This window comes from Glycine max, chromosome 2, assembly GCF_000004515.6.
Source record: "Glycine max cultivar Williams 82 chromosome 2, Glycine_max_v4.0, whole genome shotgun sequence".
Classification (NCBI taxonomy): domain Eukaryota; kingdom Viridiplantae; phylum Streptophyta; class Magnoliopsida; order Fabales; family Fabaceae; genus Glycine; species Glycine max.
This window is the reverse complement of record NC_016089.4, coordinates 45,036,673-45,059,935: the sequence shown is the minus strand read 5'-3', so window position 1 is coordinate 45,059,935 and position 23,263 is coordinate 45,036,673. Positions and strand designations below refer to the sequence as shown.

General features: G+C 29.1%; 1 protein-coding gene across 1 annotated transcript; it reads right to left on the bottom strand.

Annotated features, from left to right (window-relative positions):
* Positions 1 to 5,870: 5,870 nt before the first annotated feature.
* Positions 5,871 to 7,741, bottom strand: LOC100305863 (nudix hydrolase 17-like). The gene is made up of 5 exons (NM_001250911.2): positions 7,536 to 7,741; positions 7,255 to 7,366; positions 7,055 to 7,138; positions 6,562 to 6,690; positions 5,871 to 6,398 (listed from the first exon to the last, which is right to left on the bottom strand). Exons 1-5 carry the CDS (start codon positions 7,631 to 7,633, stop codon positions 6,249 to 6,251), a joined length of 573 nt encoding a protein of 190 aa, NP_001237840.2. The 5' UTR covers positions 7,634 to 7,741; the 3' UTR covers positions 5,871 to 6,248.
* Positions 7,742 to 23,263: the final 15,522 nt, after the last annotated feature.

The window sequence follows — 23,263 nt, the reverse complement described above, 5'->3', positions numbered from 1 at the left end:
TTAAATAAGCAAAATCTACATAATAACGAAAAAAAAAAGCTTCTCTTCGATTATTTTAGAGTCGGTGTGAACTCTTTTTTTTAGCTTAGTTTGGTTGCTTTTCTTTTTGGTTGATATAATTCAAACAAAGTAGCAACTTTAGTTTCTTTCTTTAAAAAAATGAATTTAAAATTCTTGCAATTATAAACCACTGAGAAATTTATTGTTGATTATATTCTAATTTTAAATGTTGGAGAAGTTAACTTAATCGAAGGAATTGAAGATTGTTAGATCTTATCAGAGAGGGAAAAATTGCACGGTAAGCACTGAATATCTGATTAAGTTGGAGAGAGCGACAGTCTAAGCTACTCGTTAGTCAGTAATACACACTTGAAATGGTACAAAAGTATAAGAAATTTCTCTCTAATTGAATTGAGTTGTTTGAAACCTCTTCGAATTTGGAATCATACGTTAATTAACATCAATTCATATAGGTGCAAATAAATTTAGCACTGGTTTGAAGCACTGATTTTCAAATAAATTTTGCAGAAATATATATATTCTACTACTTTGTGGCAGCTCAATCGTGCAATCATTTAGCAACAGATCAATTCTTTGCATTTTATTTCGGGAATGGACTAGCTACTTTAAAGTGATCACTTTCCACGTAATAAAACAAGCCCATTTGTTTTTGAGATGGCATGACTCGTTCTAAGTTAAAACTTTAAACTATCTTAAAATGATGTTTAAATTTATTTTTATTGTTTCATATATATATATATATATATATATATATATATATATACACACTTGCTTCTATCATCTTCCTAAAGCATATATAGTCTATGCATGATGCATGTGTGGAAAGGCAACATTGGCCAAAGCCCACGGACTTAATTGTGTAATATTGGCGTTAGATATATATGTGCTCATTATCAAACTTGGTGAAAGTATACCAATGATTTCTGAATATATTATTATTCTATGCCTCTATGGATTAATTGCTAAGTAAAGTTCACGCTGATAAAGGAAAGGACTACGACACTTTCCTTTGACACACACACACACAACACCATCTCAAATTTTTCGATTGAAGACACTCAAGGACAACTGTGACATCGCACAACCGCCCTCAATTCTCATCCTAACTTTAGCAAAGCCTAGAATTAATAGTTCATCAATTACATGAATTATGTTGCATCGGTTAATAATATATCGTCTTTAATAGGTGTACAAGGATTATTAATATAGCTAGCAGAAAGTATGTATTTCACCATAGGATAGTAGTGGCGGAAAATTTTACAGTTCTGAGACTAAATCACAAGAGAATTTGACTATTTTTTTCGTCATGTTGCACTCTATAAATTACAATATTGCAAGTGGTGATCAACTATTTATCAAAGACAAATATAAATTAATAGGTACCCTACTCGAAGTATACTATATATCAAAGACAAATATATTATATATAATGTTGATCAGCTATTAATTAATTTGGTGTAATTTCAAAGACAAACAAAATTAATTATAAGAATCATAATAATTTGAATTTGAAGTTAATGCATGCAATTGATCTGTGGCTCTTGCTTTAACTAAAGAACAAAACCTATACTGATATTGACTTTATTTCCTTAATTTCTTTCTATTATATATATATGGTTTTTTATGCCAGCATTAGGAGTGAGGAGAGAGGAGCAAGGTGGGTGCTAACCCCAATTCTGGCACGCCGAAAGAGATGGGTTTCTAAATTAATGCATGTTATTATTAGTTTTGTCTTGGTTTATAATTCTAATCCCTACTTGCTATATATAGTCATCAGTCATGACCAGCCATATTATCTTTTAATTATTTTTAATGAAATTTTGATTTTTTTGGGAAAAAAACATGTCATTCTGACCCGAGCTTCAAAAGTTTAAAATTAACAGTTTTAGAAGAAGAAATTATGAAAATTAATGATAAAAGCTAAGAAAATAAAAAATATATATTTTTCAAGAATAAATCAACTTAAAAAAAGAAGATAATTACTTGAATTAATTAGAGATATTATTTGTTTGTAATTTTTTGTGATTATCTCCTTAATTAAACTTAACTACAATTATATAAATAGGAGACTAGACATTCAATGTAACAATATTGAAGTCCTAAACAATTCTTAAAATTATATTTTAGATCTCTACCTATTAAACGCCTACATTATTCTATTAGACACTTTAAGTTTTATTGTATTATTTTATGAGTACAATTCCTTCCACCTAGGAGATGAAAGGATAAACCTTGTTTTGTTTTAATTCTCAATTCAATACTTCATCTTGAGTTCTTTATTTGTTTTCATACTTAATGCTTTTATTTGATGGATCATCTTATAGATGAATTAAAAAATTGACTTGGGCTTTGGTGAGCTTTGTTGGAACTCGAATATGAGTCAAGTATTTAATTGTAATAATTTCAAGGAATAGAAAAATCTTGGTTAAGTCTCACTAATTCACGACCATTAATGTTAATTGCTTGTATCAGTATATCCAAGGAATTGGATATTGGAAAAGTAAGTTAGAATCTGTGACCAAGTGAGAGCTAAAGTAGAATACATCAGTGAATTGAGGATGAGCAGATAATTGTGAAGTTATAGTGGATCAAGCGAATTTAAAGTCTAAACCTAAACATTCATTCATCAAGATTGACATCAACATATAAATCTAGTATTTCTATCTTTACTTAATTATTTTATTATCATTTAATTTTTATTATAATTTTTTGCTATTTATTTCATGACAATCACAAAACAAAAATACAAAACCTAGTTCTTAGTTAAATAATCATATGAAATTCCTCCTTTATTCCTTTGAGAGACGATCTGGATGATAGTTTAGTTACTACATATGATTGGATTACACTTGACTTATAAGTTAAATCTAATATGAAATAAAATCCTAACACTGACCCCTTTAGTCTCAAAAATTTTCTTTGAAAAAGCCTTGAATTGAATCCCAATCGGAGCTCTCTTCTTTCTTCATTTATTTTTACAATAAAATAAACTAAAATTAGATGAAAAATCAAACCTTTAAACTATTCTAAAGCTATTCTAATTTATTCAAAACTTAATTATAAACAAGGTCAAACAAACTTAAATATAATGAAATATTGACATAATTCTCCACAAAGTGGTGATTAAAATAACGTTTTTAAGGATAATTATCAAATTTTAAAATTGAAACATAATAGGTGAAAGTAAAATAAAGAAAAAAAGGAGGGAAAAAGGAAGCAAGAGAGATAGAAAAGCAAACCAAACACGAGATTAGGAAGGCAACAAGTGAGAATTGTTAAGTGCTATTGGCCTATTGCCGTTCTGAGTTTCAAATCTAATTTAATTTATTTACCTGCACGAGAAAGATATAATAAAAAGGAGTTATGTTAGTATATTGCTATGAATCCATGTTTTCTTTTCTCAATATAATAAATCAAATTAAAATAGATAGGAACACAAATAGAAAAAATTGTACATATATAGTATACAACTTACCATGTCACCCACAAATCTTGCTCATGAAAGCAAGACAAATAATAAGTATAGCCACTCCAGCTAATGATCCAACAATTATAGCAAATGTCTTTACTCTTTACACCTCCATGACTCGATTTGCCTGCATCAAACGAACCACTATCGTAACAAAATACGTTTTTGTCTTTTCTTTTTCCAAAAAAAAATAAAAATAAAATGTTTTGACTATAAGATTTTACAAGTGACCCAAACTCAAAGAAAAAAAAAAAAACCCATAGTATTTGGTTTACCCATGAAAATAAATTTTAAGTAAATAAATAAAATCTTCAATTTACTTATAAAAAAAACTCGTGAAAAGTAAAAACACTTCTTAAAAAGTTTAATTATTCATTTGACCTTTTTATTTTTAAGTTCTTATACTTTTTTTTTATAATAATTGCACAAGATTCACACCTATGATCTCATATATATTATTACATTTTTTAGTCCATACACTTAGAAATTTGTTTGTTTTAATCTTCCTAGGTGCATTGTTCAAATCTAATTTAGTCTTCATTGTCTAAAATTATAAGGACTAAAATAAATTAAAATAGTATGTATAAGGACTAAAACGTGTTCCTTGTAAAAAACAAAAAAAAGGACTAAAACCTGTTAAAAGGTATATGTTAAAAGGTATATGCATAGGGACTAATTAACATGAGCAATTTCAAGAAATAAGAAATAAATTGTAAAGATTTTGCAAGTATAGAAACTAAAGGAGTAATTAAATTCTTTTTTTTTTAATAAAAAATCCTTCTTAAAACTTTGATTCTTACAATTTAGCAAAGAAAATTCCATTTTTCATTTTTTTACATCCAACCCGATCTGGGTACACGGGTTCTCTTGCGAGTTTAAAATTTGAAACCCGAAAGATAGTAAAACTAACTATAACCCATGAGTGGAAATAAGACATTCTAAGTTAGACTTCATTTTATGTAATTCTAATTGATTCCACTATAAGAAAATCAACTAGTGTGGAAGGAAGATTTTTAACGGGCATGTAGTTGCTGGTATAATTTGTTTGTTTCGACCACTAAAACAATTGATTTTTTTTATTTTCTATTTATTTAAATATAATTTATTTTATTTACTTTAACATAACATATATAATCTAAAGAAGTTTTTCATGATTATAATATATAATTATTATAAAACTTAAAAGAACAATTACCAACGACTTGGATATTGGTAAAGATCATTTTTAAAAAAAGTTTCAATCATTACTAACAATAGAGAGTGTTGGAAATAAATGTTGTGCGTCTGTTGCATTCAAAGCCCAATATGGTACTTTGACCAGTTTTCATATTTGAGAGGCTGCTCTGTTGTTTTCAGGTTAGGAACTTTCTCTGAAGCCCACACTTTGCTGGGTCCTTCTTTAATAAAATTACTATATAATTTCTCTCGTTAAAGACCATAATAAATAAATAAAGTTTCTTTTGTTGACCAAAAAATTGAAATAAAATTCTTCATCAACTTTTCAGTTCTCAATTTCGCCCAAGGAATTCTACGGTTGATGATAAGGACTTAGTCAACCAATTCCACACGTATTCCTCTATTCACCAATGGAGTATTTGTTCATACCTCAAAGTGATTGGAGTACCAAAAATACTACTTTTAATCTTAGCTTCAAGTTGATTGTACAAAAGAATATACATAAAAATATAAAAAAAGGAAGATGCTTATCTTCACTTTGCTCTTGATTAAAAGGTTTAAATTGTTATTAATCATTAATTAGAACAAAAAAGTCACATTTATAGGAGGCATCAGATGCAGAGCAAACTACTTTTCAAATGGTGATCGTTAGAACCCATTGGATCAATTCTTCAACTTTTCTTGGATTCAAGTGCTTCAGTATTATTCATGCTAGACAAAATGTCCTTTTTCCTTGAAAGGGCATTGAACATCAAACTTTTTGGTGGGCAGAGGCAAAACACGTTAAGCATATGATACAGTAACTAGTTGCAACATTGCACAGTCTCTGCTTAAAAAAGCTTTATCCCTACTTACCAACTATAGGCACATATATACAGAAATTGCTAGTGCAGTAATTTAATATAGATTTATATTATTCATACTTTTTTTTTTGTACAATATTTTTAATAATTCATTTTTTTTATTTCCTTCCATCAATCATTCACCGTAGGTTATATTTTTTTCCTTTTTTATTTTTGAGATATTTCCTTTCTTCTTCTAATCTCTCTCTTTTGTATAATAAGAAAAGTTAATATAAATTGAAAGTACACATATAATGTAGTTTAAATTCTATCCACTATCATCAAATAAAAAATCATCATTAATATAACTATAATTATTATGAAATCAACATACTTAATTATCATATGATAATTTATAATTATGTTAATAACATATGAACTTTATAATATTTACTCAATATTTTTTTTCATTAACATGGTAGTTCTCCCAAATTCTTCAGATGTTATCAACTGTTGCATACAAACAAAATCAAATATTTTATTGAACAATGGATTTTCAGAAGTCTCACTCTACACAGATGCAGTGAATTCTCACATCCATGTTCCATAATGTGGCCCAATCAGATATGAAGTACTGTATCTTAATGGGGGGAATTGACAACTTCTATGTAATTTACCATTCCTATTAATTTTTCTTTTTTCTTTTTCTAATTCAATCACTTGTTTGGACTGTACTATACTATTATATATTCCTGAGTTCATTCCGTCCAAGAAAAGCTAATTAAAAGGGGTAGAGCTGTTTACAAGTCAGAATTGCCATCTCCTATGCAATGTATAGAACCTACTATTTCTATTTGTCTCACACGACCAAGTTTCCGGTTTACTAGTCTCTCTAGAGCTTCCTTCATCCACCAGTGTTGACAAACTTCCCTTGCTTCAGAAATGCTCATCTACAATCTCAAAAATGAAATTTTCAAACACTATCTTAGTGATCATTAGAAGAATGAAAGAAAAAGAATAATTCAAACACTATCAAAGTGGCCATTTGGAAGAAGTAACAAAAAGAAAAATTCAAAGACTATGTTCAGTATTCCATGGTTTTTAGTTACCTACCCATATTCTTTGACGAACATTCTGTTCGGGCCACAACTCCAATTGCTCTTGAACAAGTAGAGGGAACATGTAGCCTTCATAAAATGTATCATGTGTCTTGCTCTTGAAACTCCACTTGCCCAATTTACCCTGCACCCACCAAATTTAATAAATATTCATGAACATTTCATTTCAACTTAAACAAGTTTTAGTGGCCAATGATTTATTATTATTTTTTTATCTATGATATTAGTGCGAAGTATTCAACTTCGCTGATTATTAGAAAATCTAATTAATCCCTTTAAGATTTTTCTTTCTTAACGAGACATTATTTATTAGTTAATAGTTTTGCTGATATTTATTCTTTGAATAAATAATATTAACACTAATAATTATTATTTATAATTGATTATTGACTTTTAAAAAAAGATCTTAATTAAAACTCATATAAAAAATAATTTCTTATTACTTAGTTAGTAATATGAAACATTTTATATAAATCAAGTGGCCTCACCTCAACAGTGCCTCGCACCCCTGCTTCCTCTATGGTTTCTCGCAAAGCTGCCTCCTTTTTGGATTCGTCCAATTCCCACCCTCCCTGTTGTTTGGTCAAACGGATAACACAAATGGGGTGAATAAAAATGTAAATAAATCAAAATAATATGTCATTTGGGGTGTTGAATTTCATTGACTAATGTTTTGGTGTGCGGTTACCTTAGGAAATAGCATCCCTTTGCCTTTCTGAGAAGTGATAACCAAAACTTCTAATTCTTCTTGTGCGTCCAAGGAAGTTTGATCACCAATTTTATATCTGTATGGTATGCATCTACACGTGTGTCCACCAAAAAAAAAAAGAAAACGTTCAGTCGCCATTGAAATGAAACTAAATAGAAGAACAAATTTAAAGGAATCAAACATGGTTTTAAAAATTTGAGAAAAATAAAAGAAAATACTATCGGCAATGATAGGAATAGGATTAAGAATAAGAGACAAACCCCACGACTTGGCGACGACCCTTTCTATAGCGTTGCAACTCCCTACCCGTACGAGAAACCAATGCAACAACGTTTTCTTGAGAAACCAAAGCCACCATGTTTTTGTGAGAATTTGAAAGAGGGAGAGAGAAGAAGAAAATATTAGAAATTGAGAGAGGAAGACAACATCCGTGAAAGCAAGTTGTGTTGTGTTTTTATTAGTGGATAGGATAACAAAGGGAGGGTCGACCTATTAATAATGGAATGGTAACGTTAGAGGCTAGAGAATGACAAGGGCAATGCCATTGGCTTTTTCCACAAAGTGGAAATTGCTTTATTTTTTGAAATAATAAAGAGGTGTGCCAAATTGAAAAAAATAAACGTACGAACGTTTATCTTTAAACTAAATTAAAGAATTGTACCGAAAGTTATATTAAAGTTATTCACATATTTTTAAAAATTAAAATGATATATTTTATTTTTAGTAACTTATTTATAATCTATAACAATAATAGAGGATATATCCTTATGCGGTCCACTCTTTTTTTAAGACTTTTTAATCCTTTAACAACAATTGCAAATTATTCTGCTGTTATATATCAATCTCCCACATTAGTTACATTAATAAAAAAATTACACCAATTATATATACAATAAATTTAATTTCAAAAATAAAAAAAAATGTAGACACGTAGACGCAATTCAGTAAAAAATATATTATTAAGACAAAATGAATGTACCTTTTTCGTTTTATTATTTTACACGGAATGATTTTAAACATTTTCATGATTTCTATTACATGCCAGGAAGTGACGTGGTGGGAGCACATTTGGTGGATTGGTGAGAACACAAGCGCTATCACATATGCGTGGGAATCATGTTATTTGTTTTGCTGCGGAGTGAGTTTAGATTGGTCTTTTGAAATTGAGGTTGTATTAGTTGAGTCAAATAAATTTGTTGTTAATTCAAATAAATTCAGGTTGTATTAGTCGAGTCATTGAGCTGTATACGTACAATATTTATATTAATATTTTTTAAAATATTACATGGAATTGTATATATTTTTAGTCCTCATACATTTGTGATAAGTGATTTTCCATTTACAAATATTTTGACATCACAATTTCGTAGATGTCAAAATTAAAAAAAAAAAAGAGAATAGAATTAAGCTTTTAATTAAGAGCATAAATTAAAGACTTCTGCCCATGTCTGTGTATTTAGTTACAATTACAAAGTAGTGAGTTAATATTAAAGATTTCAATGTATCAATATGACAAAAGATCGTGGAAAAATAGTGCTACCAGCCTACCACTCATGCGAGAAAAAGAATAGAAAATAGTATTATTTTTGGCTTTTTTTTATAAGATACAAATTTTAGTGAATTTTATACTAAAATTTTTTTCTTAACAATGATCGGGTGAAGTGATATATTTTCACAAATTAATTATGAGCAATTAATGTTTTAGCACTTAGGTCAACAAAAGTTATTTTTTTCCACATTGTTTCTTTCTCAACGTACGAACAGATTCCACTCTATTAATTGGTGAAGTGTTTGACGTGGGCTTCTGCCACCCATAACCTAACATCGGATCTATGATATGATTCATCATATTCAAGTGCCAAAACATTAGTAGAGTACTTTTCTATGCTTAACATCATACAGCACTTTATGCAATCCAACAAATAATCGCTGGTTTCAATATTGGTCTTTTTATATTTATTTTTCCTAAATCCTTAACATTTAGAAGTCATTTTAAATTTCAACTAATTTCAGTTCAGTTGAGTAGAATAGAGCCACTTGGAAATATAACTAGTTATTTAATTAAGATTCATTGGTCCTTGTTTTTAAATTTTTGTCCACCATAAAAGATTTTTTTTTTTAAACAGAGTTGACATGAGTAACACTTTATATTAAGGTTTGAACCCGATCTCACACTCTTGTAATCTTGCTAAACATCTTACAATTGTACGAATTACTTAGTTGGGGTGTCTCAAGGGACTTCAACTGTTTTTTTTTTTTTTTAATGCGGGAGAAGTTGCATCAAGAAATTTAACAGGAAAACTCAAAATAGATGCATTGCAAAGAAAGTACTATAAATGCAGTATAATATTTGAACTATAAATGGTATAGCCTATATAGATCAATCTTTTCACTCTATATATTAAGTGAACTTTTTTTTTTGGCTTGTTGTCTCAAGGTGTCAATTAACTCGGCCGATAAAGAGCTTTGCAGTTGATTATAATTAATTACTTAATAGTGATCACATAGCATTTTTATGTAGTTTATAAATGCTAGATGAAATTTGTGTTGTTAGATGAACTCAAGAAAAACAAGTGCTTTGAGTTCCGTATAAATCGTCCATTCCCTCAGCACCAAACTTTTACTGTTATAGCACTCCTTATGACTGAGATTTCGTGCATAAGTTGCAATTCGTACTGTTATAAGTCAGCCAATACTTATTTGCTTAATCATATATATCGGTGTTTTGTACGTAGATGGCTAGAGAAAATGTCATTGTCCATATATTTCATGATTCATTTATTCATTTAAATTATCATAACTAAGTTGAAGTCATTGGTCTACTTTGCTCATGAAATTGAACATATATTATAGCAAGCTAGCAACAACAGTCCTTTTTCTAGCTATAATACCAATACATAAATAAATCAAATAATTCTGACAGTTATGTCAAGGTACGAAATTTCGTTCATGCCATTATTTGAAGGTAACATAAATTTCTAACTTACACGCAAAGGATACTTTCATAATTAGTCATATCGCATCCCTTCTTCATATCCCTATATAATCGCTTAGTGGTTGGTTTCTTGTCTGCAACCTTTAGTTGCGGTTTTTGTTTAAATGATGATGTGACTGAACTCAACTTCGTATCATCTATTTTGTTTTATTGAATTTGTTAACGTGAAAACGAAAGGGCATAGCTGGGGAGATGACAACGATTTCAAGGCTAATTGCATTTAAAAAGACTGTGCTAGGTCAGTGCCCGTGTCCAAAATCAAACAATTTCATGATAATGTTTATTAAAAGACTAGACTTAAATGAGGTTGTACATGAGGACAACAAATTGTTTGAAAATGGAATTCGGGCCCTATAACTTGCATGATGTGTCCTCAAAGAAATTGGTGAGGCCGATGCTTTCCTCATTTTGGCGTTTGGATATTTTGTTGTGCTCTCAATGACATCCACCACTAACGAACTTTAGAGACAAAGTCTTTTGAGGATTAGTTGGCCAACTTCTACAACCTTGGAAAGGAATCTAAACTATTTGAGATTGTTCTCCTTTTCCCTTTTTGAGTGCTCAGGGACTATTTTCTGTTCCTGTGTTAATGAATTGTAGGAGGGGGTTGCACTATCTTGATTTAGTTATCAAAAGAAATTATTAAGTGGGATCAAGACTGTCACGGTTCTCCTTAATTTCTACATGATTAATGATACAAAATTAAGAGTTCTTTCTCATGAATTTAAAACTTGAATATACATGGAAAATAGATATGTCTAGACCATATATTTGTATTGATGCAAAACTATCAATTTCTTAGTTATGTGCAAATATTCTTGCTTCTCATGCTTCTTCTCTTTCTAATTTCTGCTGGTGGGATCATTCAACTTTTTTTGTTGCAGCGGAAATGAATAAAAATATAATAGATTTACCTAGCTATGGTTTCACATAGCTTCCTTCAGCATGAGTTTTGGTTCTTGTCCCCCAATCTGCTCTTATTTTTTGGATTCCTTTTGGATTAATTATTGTATCTATTTTTTTGGTCAGTGTCTTGGGATCAATTCTGGTGTCAATCTAGTTGAGATCTCTTGTGTTGTTGTGAAGTCACCATCAAGGTTTCTATTTTGTAAAAAATCAATTTCTTAGTCATTAGCTCATTGTTCTATTATAACAATTGACAAATAATAAAAATCACTCGTCATTATTTTTTCTCTCTCTCAATAAAAATGACATGTTGAAAAACTTCTGTTTTCAAAAGTAACATTCCATCTCTATCTTATTTTTTTTACTGACGTATTTATTTTCCTATTATGTGACAAGAATGGAAACACATAAAAAAGATAGGTGATTTATGTCCAACATTGATGACATTATTATATGGGACCGCAGAAGCAGATATATCATAGAGCATTCGGGTGCATCAATTCGGTCCTTTCACCAACGAGCTTGCATAAAATTAGAATTTTGGGTGCTAGTGGGGGTAGAAATGTTTCATACCTGGGTTCTATAAGCTGAACTAGTTCCATACTCTAGTTGGTTTTGGAATCATATATATGTCATAAGCAAATTATGCTTGCAAGGGACCTATATCTGTAAACTTTAGACAATAAAAACCTCCATCATTTTACCGATTGATACATTCACGACTTAAACACAAAAAAGGTAGCAAAACACTTTCTATATATGTTATCCATAACAAGAAAGGGTGTTAGAATTCAACCTAATTTGAAGCCAAGCAGTTCTCATAGCTAGTCAAACATTTTTTTTATTCTGCTCCACTTTAGAGCAATTCATATGTAAGCTTAAACTTTCCTTTCTTTCGTTTGGCTCTTACAAAGATTATCCACCTAAAACCATAACGGTTGTTTATTATTATTAGAATTAGAATTAGAATCTATCCGCAGATTATGTCTGAAAGTATAGAGGATTGAGTCAGTGGACTTTCAGTTTAAGTGACACTAATACTCCCAAACACTCTCTCAAGTCCAACTAGCTTAACTTAGGTGTGACCTGTCTTTAATCTTTAGCTTGAACCTTAGGGCTAAGTCGTAGCTAGGTTTTTGTTTTTATTTCTTGTTAAGACTTGTGTTTCTTCTCTTGAGTTTTAGAGTTCACAGGTTTATTTTCATTAACTAACCCTTTTGTTTTGTCTTTCTTTTTTTGTTTTTTTGGGTCTTTTATTCTTTTTATATATTTTTTTAAATATTTTATTCTTTAAAATATTTTAGATAATTCTCAACAATGAAAAAAATGTTTTTTAAAACACGTACGAACGAAAAATAAAATAAATTATAAAAACTAAAAAAATATTTTTAAAAAATTTATCAGCAAAGAAAAACTTCTATAGACAGAAGATATAGGATAAAAGGGTTCCCATACGCCCCTTAATAAGTTATAATTCGAGATATGCTTGCTCCAACAAGTAACTCCCTAGATAACATAAGAAATATATCCTCTCACCCATCAATTGCAATAACAACCCAGAATGAAGTAACCCACAAGTATGCCTCTCCATCTATACCTACCTAACTAACTCAGAGCAACTAAAAGCCAAAAAACTAAAAGACCAAAACTATATACATACCCTTGTAAAAAGCAAAATGAGATCATATGGCAACGTTAGTATATATACTACCCTTTATTGCCACACATCTTCAGACGATCAGTATAGCCAAGAGAAACAAAAACGAGTTAATATATCAGAAAATGCCACCGAATCGTATTCATATCTCTCATCTCCGATAGTACCCTTATCCCATGAGTCATGCCAAGGAGTAGATGCATACTCTCGGATTAGATACCCATGAATAGTTAAAAATATATAGGCATTCTGTTTTTCAACCCAAACCACACCATTAAAATAACCTCATCCAACAACTTCCTATTGACATAACTCCCTTCTCCAAAACAATGTTGTTCCTGCAGTTCCAAATGCACCATACTATTGAACACCATACAACCTTACATACTTCTGATCAACCTTACATAAAGGACACAAATAATTGTTATTATCCACTTGGATATTTCTCCTTTTTAAAATTTTTCCTAGCTAGCTAGTTGCTACTCTATCAATGCAGACCCTCCATAGAAAACCACTAACCTTTGGAGGGATCCTAAGTCTCCACAGTTGGAGAAGCAAATCACTTTCCTGGCTCCCACTTTCAGTTTATTTTAAATCTCCTTAATATTTGAATTGGAAGAAACTATGTTCTATTATAGTTTTAGAACTTTTTAATTATTGTTATAATCATTTAAACATAGATTTATTTTTCTCTTACTATCTCTTGACTTAAACTAATTTAACGGATATTTTTCTTTTATCTAATCAAATTTTAATTTTCTCTTATGTTTAATTAAATAATTAAATGACATACACCAAAATTTAATTCAAGAATTTGTTTCAATTTTTTTGCATAATATTTAAGATCTAAAAATTATAGATAAATCATTATTCTTTTCTTATTAAAGAATAAAGAAACTAAGTCGACACAATTATCTTCTCTGTGAAATCCTAAATGAAATCCTAAAGTATAGAATAACTTTTTTACTCAAATTATATATTATTTATTTTTTATTTAACATCTTTTTATTTAATTAAATTATTATTCATTTTTTATATATCATTTAAAATCATGGTCAATAACTCTATCAATGAGATTGTAGTTTTGAGATAGCAATGACATAGTCATCACTTATAGGATGGGATATGTTGGAAAGTAAACAAGGACTTTTTAAAATCTTTTATTTTTTATTGCATTTTAACATCTTAATTAATTAACAAAATTATTTCATAATTATGAGAAAAAACCTATCATTAACACTTCTTCTGAATCAATATCTTAAAGGAAACCCCACTGCCTTGTTGGTCTCGGAATATCCCTTTATGTTTTCGTTCTCGCATTCCCTCTTTCTCTCTCACTGTATGTATATGTGCCCTTTGATTCCCCTGAGTCCGTGTTGGTGTGACTGAAAAATTCTTCTCATTGTCAATCTTGTTGAACGTTGTTTTTGATAATTTATGCTGAGTTGAAATTATCCCTTGATCTGTTATGTTAAGATTCAAATGGAATGTAAAAAAAATGCAGTTTTGGAGTAGGTGAATTCGGCTGTGTTGTTGTTTCAAATTTTTGGTGAAGAATGCCTTTTTCTTATTACTTGAAGTCCATAATGTTTTTGAGTTGTCTTCCCTTCCCTTTACTTTCCATAGCGCCCAGATTTCTTACATTACCAAAACGACACCCAAAAGTATTGCGTTTCACAGCTGAAAAATCATTATTCTCCATACCGTCGATCCCAATTGCGTAGCAACACTTACCGTGCCCCCCTTCACCTCTTCTCTCACATTTCTGCTTACTCTTCAACTCAACCCCTCAACATTCCCGGTATATGTTTTTTCAACTTCAAAATCCTACCTTTTTATTTTATTTTTTTACCCAGTTTTTTTAAGTTTGACTCTCTAATCTTGACTTTCTTATTTTTAAAAGGTTAAATTAATAATTTGTTTTCTTTTAGTGTCTATAGTTTTAAAAATATTTTTTTATAATTTGTATTTTAGTTCTCTTTTAATCTAAAATGTAATTAAAATATAAAATATAAGGATTAAAAAAATCATTTTTTTAAACTATAGGGATTAAAAGAAAATTAAGATACAATTAAAAAAATTACTTTTAAAATGTAAATTATAAAGATTAAAAAAACCAGTTTTAAACTATAAGGATAAAAAAGATAAAAATAAGTGAAGGGACCAAATGATTATTTAAACTTATTAAAACAAGTTCCACATTTCCAATTTATTTGAGTTTTTGGTACACTAATTTCAAAAAGGTACTTTTTTTCGTCAAAATAAATTCTTTAAATTTTTTAAGTTCACATTTGGATTAGTAATTCAAGTTTGAAGGTTTTTAAGATTGTGTTGTGATTATGGATCAATCTGTTGGTAGTTTCAATTCAATTGTGCTCTTCTGATATTTTTTTTTTAAAAAAAGTTGTTTCAATTTTTGGTAAATTGAAATCAAAAGGGCACCTTTTTTTTTTTAAGTTTCCATTTGGGTTAGGAATTAGAGTTTAAGATCAGGTTTTTGGTTATGGTTCTATTTGCCGTTAGTTTCAATTCAATGTGTTCTTCTCATATTTATTTACCACTCTTAAAAAAAATGCTATTTTTCCCCGTTTGGCTGTGGTAGAATGGATCAAGAAAACCAGGAAAAGGAGCCTAAGTGCTCTGAAGTTGTTGATTCTGATTTTTTGGATCCCAAGGGTCCTATACGCCAGAAGGATATACATGAGGTCCAGGAAACCATTGAAGGGGGTTGGAGTCAAGGATATGGATTTTACTTCCAACAAAATGGTCCTAGATGATATAGAACATATGATGGGAATAGAGGACATGTTTACCCAAGCAAATGGTTTTGATAAGGAGCAGAAGCTAATGAATGAGTTCGAGCAGGTTATGAAAGGAACTGAGGATCTTATTTGTGATAGTGAATTAATCCCCTTGAACTTGGGATTGGATAAGGCACATAGTGATGGCGGTGAAGTTGGGTTGATGGATTAACAAGCAGAAATGGAAGAAGGAGAAATTTCTGGAGACCTGGGAATAGTAACAATTCATTTGATGTGCTTCTGCAGATGCTTTAATATTACAACAGATGGAAGTTGATGAGGTTCAGAAGCCTGAAAATGTAACTGGAAACATGATATATCTTTCTAAGATTGAGAATCAAGAAAAGGAAAAAGGCTACGACTCTAAATCCTCTATGGTAAATGCACTTCAAGATGCCAATAATAGTGAAAAAGTGGAGCCTAGAACTAGTGGCAAGAAAGGGATTGTATGCGGAGTTGAAGTAGCAATGTCTAAAGAAACTATTGAATGTCAGAAGGAAGATAAAACGAAGGTATTCTTCTAATGTTATTGTTAATTTTTTTTCTTGATGTTGTATTATTGTTCTTAACTTGTGAATTGTGATCACGTTAAGCTTCATTTTATTTTCATTACTTTCAATTTTCTTAGTATGTACCACCAATGATGAATTAAAGATTTTGATCCAATGATGATCCTTTTGATATATTTAGTTTAGTAAGTTCAAATATTTTAGGCTAGCATTGCAATGTTTTACACAGTTACCCACCCTTTCCCGTAACCAATAAAAAAAAGTGTGATCACATTGTTGTACTTGTGTATGTCTATATCCAAAGTCTTTATATGGACACCTTAATTATGTGGAGTTCCATATTGTGGAGTGACTGTGTAATGATTTTAAGACTAGTTACATTGGTTCTTTTGCTAAATTTTGATCATCTGCTGCAGTTGGATAATGCCAGTAAAAAGAATAAGTGTGGTGGGAATAAAGGAAAAAAGAAGGTATTCTTCTGATATTGTTTTGATTTTCTTTCTTGATGTTATATTACTGTTAACTTTTGATATGGATTTTGAAGCTTGTTAAGTCAACCTCTTTTGAAGCCATTTCAACATCAGTTAAATGATATTCTGTTATTTGTGAAGAATAATTTATAAATCTGTATGTGTAGAGCAGAGTTGTCTCCACTTCTGTCCGGAAATGCAAATTCCAGCACACACCACTTAACAACAATCATGTCTCTAGTTCTGTCAAGCAAAACCACTTGACTAAGTCTGCAGGAATTCATTCTTGCACCAGTGTTGAACATAAGGTGACAAACACTGTACAGAAACAGCCTATACCACCTAAAGGAATTAGTTTCATCAATCTTGCAAAATTATCACCCAGCTTTAGTTCACTGAAACAAGACACAGTAACAACCAAGGAAAGTCCTGTACAAATTGGGACCCGTGAAGATCAAAGTGCATTTCACAAAACTCAAAATAAGGTGGACATTCCTAAGAAATTACCGGCTGTGACACCTAAGGAATAAATTTTCTTTCTTTTGGCAAAGGCTCTGTCTGCAGTTTTAAAAGTGTGAATAGGGAAAATGGTATCAAGTTGCCTCAGATATTCAATTTTGGTTTTCCTGAGCAGGCAAAATCCTCTCAAAATAAAGTTGATTACAACAAAGCTAGTGGCAGAACAAACAAAATGCACCACAGACTGATATATTCATAACTGAGATTTTAAGAAAAAATCAATCTGCGGCAGAAGAAATGAAATCAATCTGTGTTAAAAATGCTTTAAAATTTACTCCATATGCTAACATTTTTTTTAAATAATATTTTTGTTCGTGAAAGTTTGTTGCGGTAGCAAATTTGTCCCTAAAAGATTAAAAAATAAAATTTAGTCTTAAAAAATATAAAAAGTAGGATAAAATTGTCCCACCATTAACTTTCATCCGTTAATGTTAGACAACTCGCCTAAGTTACATGCAAAGACAAAAATGTTACAAAATTAATGTTCACGTGGACATAAAAATTAAAGTTATTGATAAATACATCCTTAAATTTAACAACTTATTAATATTTTTGTCCTTAAAAAATATAAATTTCTAACACATATATTAACAAAATATATAAATCTAATAAGTTAACATCAATAACAAGATATATACACCAACAATACATTAGACATAAAAGTTTTTGATTTTGTTATTATAAATATTTATTATAATATATTATAATTATAATTATAATGTCAAATTATTAGAAAGAAATCAAAACTCAAGAAAAAAACAAAACAAAAGTAAGTTCTCAAATAAAAAATTAAATTATCAAATCTTAAATGCATCATCAGGCTATATTATTTTCTTTTGTAGTCCTAATAGCATTGCTCACTCGACCTTTTTAAATTTTGGGCTCGTTTATATTCCTTATTGAATATCTTATCAAACATATGCTTGGGCTGAGATTGTATTGCAACCTGAAAAATCATGGACCATGGAAGCTGAAATGTCTTCTAACATTTGTTGTTAGTCTAAATATTATGGGGCTTCTATTTGCACCCACCCTTTTGTATGCCCACTATTTTATTTTTGTGTAGAAAAATACCTTTTTTGTAGTTCGATCATAGTGAGGAAATGAAAGAAGTTTTACCTCTTCTCTAAGACTCTGACAGTCAGGTACATTTTTTTTTTAAATAACAAATAAGATAATGACTATTCGGTGTTTGATAGTATGATCAAAGAATGTGTGATCATGAAGATGCATGGTACGCTCGTGAATAGTTGAGGAACTACTTTAGGGTATGGAAGTATGTGTTTTGGGGTAAGAAGTTGAATACGAGATCTTCTTATGGGCAAGGCAAAGAATCGTATTTTCAAGCACCCATGAGGTATGTGTATAGGAGTAGTGACGTGAAAGTTTTATGAGTTATCGAGAGAAATAAAGGTTAGAACATCATGTGGAACTCATTGAGAACCACACAGATATATAGGCACTAATTAAAGTGGGTTATATACATATGAGAGGAAGAGGAAGAGGAAGACTAGCACATGATCTTTCTGTTTTTTCATTGTATTCTATTTTAGTTGTATCATATCCAACTATGTTGACTTAATATTCACTGATTAAATGGTCAGAATCGATTTAGAAAAAAAATCGATTTAATTTTAGAAAATATTCATAATTGCATCAAATGAACTAATATTCATATTGACATCAAAGAACTAATTCAATTAAATTTAGATTATCAATAAATTTTTTGACCTTATATTTAAATTTCATTAAAAAGTCACCCTTCATAAATAATATTCATTCACTCATTATTGATTATTAATTATATAAAAAAATAGGTGGTGCCAAAACTATAGAAGAGCACTGCTAGAGATATGAAAACTTTTTCTGTAAAGTATTCATCAATGCACGTTTAAATACTTTATTGGATAACCAATTAGTGTAGCCGAACGAAATTATGACACATAGTTTCCGTAAGTAAATTGGAGTAACCAATTCTTAACAAACATCGAATTTTATCATATAAAATAAAGGTAGGATAGAGAGCCATGCATCCTTGATCCTATTCTCTTTTTTCTTCAATAATACATTTACCATAGTGATATATATCGTCGCTATATATTCCCTTTATTAAAGGTAAAAAGATATTTTATGCTAAATACTGGAAAAAAAAATTTATCCTTCATAACGATTCTACTCGAATAAAATTATCTTCAATAAAATTTATTTGTAAATTATAAAAAAAGTCAAAAAGATATTTGCCCTGCATTGCATGCTCATAAAATAAAAAAGGAAAGTATCATAACAGGGGGAAAAAGTTGAACGTACACATTTCTCCGTAAATATGAACATCAAAAAGCGATCTCAATCTAGGAGAATTTATAATGGTGGTTAAGATGAACTTAACTCGAAAACGAAAAAAAAATAAAAAAAAATCAATGGTCCAGGATCTGGACATAGACAGTAGGAACATTTTCAGCAGGAGAATAAGTTCCATATTTTTACAACATCAGTACATTAGGGGAAAACATGACAGCGTTTGTAAACCGTTCAATGAAGAAAATTCGGTGAATTATGAAATAGTAACCATCAAGTTACATCCATTGTAACAACTGTAGATAAAGACTAGGAACTAAAGCCTGCCATTATTGGCATGCACTAGCCAGATGCCACATATTATGGGCCTCTTAATGGAGGAGCTAGAGATGCTACTAGGAAACATGTGTCATGTGTTCAATTTTTGCTCTCTTCATTGCCTCTAATTTTGGCATCGGCAAGGCTGAAAAGTGCAAAGTTGTTTGTTGCTTTCAATAAATTCTATGAGATAAGTGCCAGAGATATATATGTGTTGAACATTGCTATTCGACTCATCCTAGCACCATGTATGTATCTAAATCATGAAATCAAGCTTGGTGTTTCTTTTTCGTCCACCAAAAAAGTTGGTTTGGATGTTTATTATAAGTGGTCAATTAATGAGTAGACAAGTGATACTGAACAATGGCCATGCTGCTTCTATGTATATGTTCTTGGATTTATACTGTTTGTGTTGACTTTAAAACCAAGAGCTGATCGAAACAAACAATTAAAAGATTAGACATTTACACATGTGAGAATCAACCAAATCCCACAATTCACCACGCTATTCTTCTGTACAAAATGGGAAACTAATTAGTATGAAGGGTCATTTTCGAGAGAAAAATGTAAGAAGCCAAATATATATATATATATATATATATATATATATATATATATGTATGTATGTATATGTAAGGTATTTGTTTGGATAGAAAACTAATTACCATTTGGGATACTATGGAAGCATTTCATTTTAGACTAAAATATGTTTTTAATTTCTGTATTTTCGTAAAAATTGGTATTAATTTCCATACCTAGCTTAATGCTGATAAAATAATCCTAAACTTTTGAAAAAATAATTTGGTTCCTCATCACAGATTTTTACTTTGAGAAAAGACGAAAATCATTATTTTTTTTCTAAAATTTCATGATTAAATTGAAGTATGAAAACTAAAATTAAGCTTTACTGAAAATTTTAAAATTAAAAATATATTTTATCCTTTATTTTATAATGAGAAGGGTCAAGGGTAGTTTATTTTACTGATACTTTTGGTTTGGAGAAGAAAGGAAAGAATGAGATAATTCTATAAGTTGTTTGAAAAAAAGAAAGCTAAAAACTTTGCAAAAGGACATTACTATTATTATTAACATCGATAAAAAACATATAATGTTGTTTGGAAATCAATTAATTAATTTTATAGATAAAATGGTAAAATAACTAAAAGAAAGAATAAAAATGACAGATTTTCCATATAAACAAAAGCAAATCAATATATGACTCGACAATGAATGAGCAAAACAACAGATTCCCTTGAAGGCAGCCAAATGACACTAGACATGGAAACAGCACGGTGCGGGACGGGTATAAAATTCCCTCATTCATGTACTTGCTTTCCAAAATCCAGTTTTTTATTTGGTGGGTATGAATTGTTTTCCTCTATCCCCGTTGGGTACAGGATATATTCATCCCAGTCCAATAATTTTTTTAAATAAATTGAAAGAAAAAACATAAAAAATTATTTTTAAAAAAATCAACAATGAGACAATCAATTTATCATAATTAAATATAAAATTCTATTTCAGTCAAAATTTTCCTATAAAAATCATATCCTCTTAACCTAAAAACTAATCCTAAGACTTGAGATTTGAGAGAGAGCATAATCTTTTATAACTTATATTTGTCCTTAGAGATTTAGTTTCAATCTTCAAAATAATAAAAAGAATAGAAAATAAATAGTAAGTATAAAAATTTAACAAAAGTAGTTAAGTAATATACATAACATAAAATATGAATAATTTAGTAATTATATATGTCACATAGGTATGGATGATAAGTATATATATATATATATATATATATATTCTTTTCATTTAAAAAAAAATAGATATTATCCATACTTATATCCATCCCTAGTCAAAATAAGTTAAAGTTAAAGTTGAAATGTGTACACGCTGACACGAATTTGTTTACCATGTTTAAATCGAATTTCATGAAAGAAGCCTTAAATTTTATCTTTATAAAGAAGATTTAATTTTGAATAATATTATTTGTAAACTAAAAGATAAAAATAATGTTAAAAACTTGAAAGATAAAATTTAAAAAATAAGTTGAAAGTACTGTTTTCACCTTTTATTACGTTATAGCATTTGCCTTTTGATATTAAACAAAGTTATATACATTAAAAAATATAAAAAGAATTTCTGCAACAAAGGCATATATATTGACCAGCATGTATTTTGTATATTGCATGAACGTTTTTAAAATTAGGTAAATATAAAATGTTTAACAAATTAAATATATGAAATTATATATATATATATATATATATATATATATATAAGTGAACCCCATTCAAAATAAATCTAACAATAGGTTGAAAATATTTAATTTTAAAACAATATGTATTAGTAATTTGAAATAATTTTAACATTAATTTGAAAAGGGATATTAATTGCGAGTTGTGTTATTCTTTAAGAGAATAAACTTTCAATGTATACAAATGAATCGTAATAATGAATAATAAATCATTTATTATTTTTACCTATATTTAGGTTCGAGACAGATAAAAGTATTGAAGATGACAAAGCTTTCTCAATTTATATTTACAAATAATAATAAAATTATTTATATATTTAAAATTTCTCACTTCTCCTTCACTTCCTTTTTATTTAGGGGACAAATAAGTTGGCAATATAAGACGAGCTTAATAATTTATTCTCCATATGATATAAATTTTCATTTTATTCTTCACAAAAAAATTGTTACGTTTTTATTTTTGTATGAAAGAAATTTATAAAATCAGTTTCTACCGTTTGTTAAAGTTAGTATAATGTTGGATTTTAACGAATTATCCTTTATGTAAGGATCAAAACGTGGAATTATTTTTTATATAAAGACCAAAATGAAGTATACATATTATAATGTCAGATTTTAATGAATTGTCTTTTATGTAAGGATAAAATTATAGAGTTATTTTTTATATAAAAGACCAAAATGAAGTCTACACTTTTTTTTGTATGTGTATGAACTAAAAACAACAAGAATATCAAATAGACGATTTTTTTTTTAATTTAACATAATCGGCTCAGTAAATACTAAATACTAACATTGTTGTAATTTTGTCAAACGATATGGGATGATTCATAAACATTTTTTCATATAAGAATTAATATGTAGAGATTAAAAATAAAAAAGTAAGGACTAAAACATTAATTTAACTTAAAAAAATTATGGAAAGAATATATTGAAAAACGAATACGATCCTTTATTATGATGGGATGTAAATGAGGTATAAGATTATATGATTGTTTATTGGATGGAGCAAAATATCTGAAATTTAGAGGGCAGAATCGGGTAGCCACATAAAATAACTTTTTCAATCTACTAGTTTTCTTTTAAAATGACCTTTGGGAACTTGAGATTGATAAAAAAAAAAAAAGTATTAAATCGTATATGAAAATGGAAATTGCGTCTATGTAAGATTGAAAATGGAATGTGTTTGTTAGTCTCTTATGTACATATCTTTTTTATATATTTAAATAATACTTCAGGGTAAGTGATGTTGCATTTATTTCTT

Excerpts from the sequence above, each read along its gene's own strand:
- LOC100305863 (NM_001250911.2), bottom strand. The coding sequence starts at position 7,633 with ATGGTGGCTTTGGTTTCTCAAGAAAACGTTGTTGCATTGGTTTCTCGT. Across the intron at positions 7,367-7,535 it reads GGTCGTCGCCAAGTCGTGGG|ATGCATACCATACAGATATA; the intron begins GTTTGTCTCTTA and ends ACACACGTGTAG. Across the intron at positions 6,691-7,054 it reads GGGTGCGAGGCACTGTTGAG|GGTAAATTGGGCAAGTGGAG; the intron begins GTGAGGCCACTT and ends TGGTGGGTGCAG.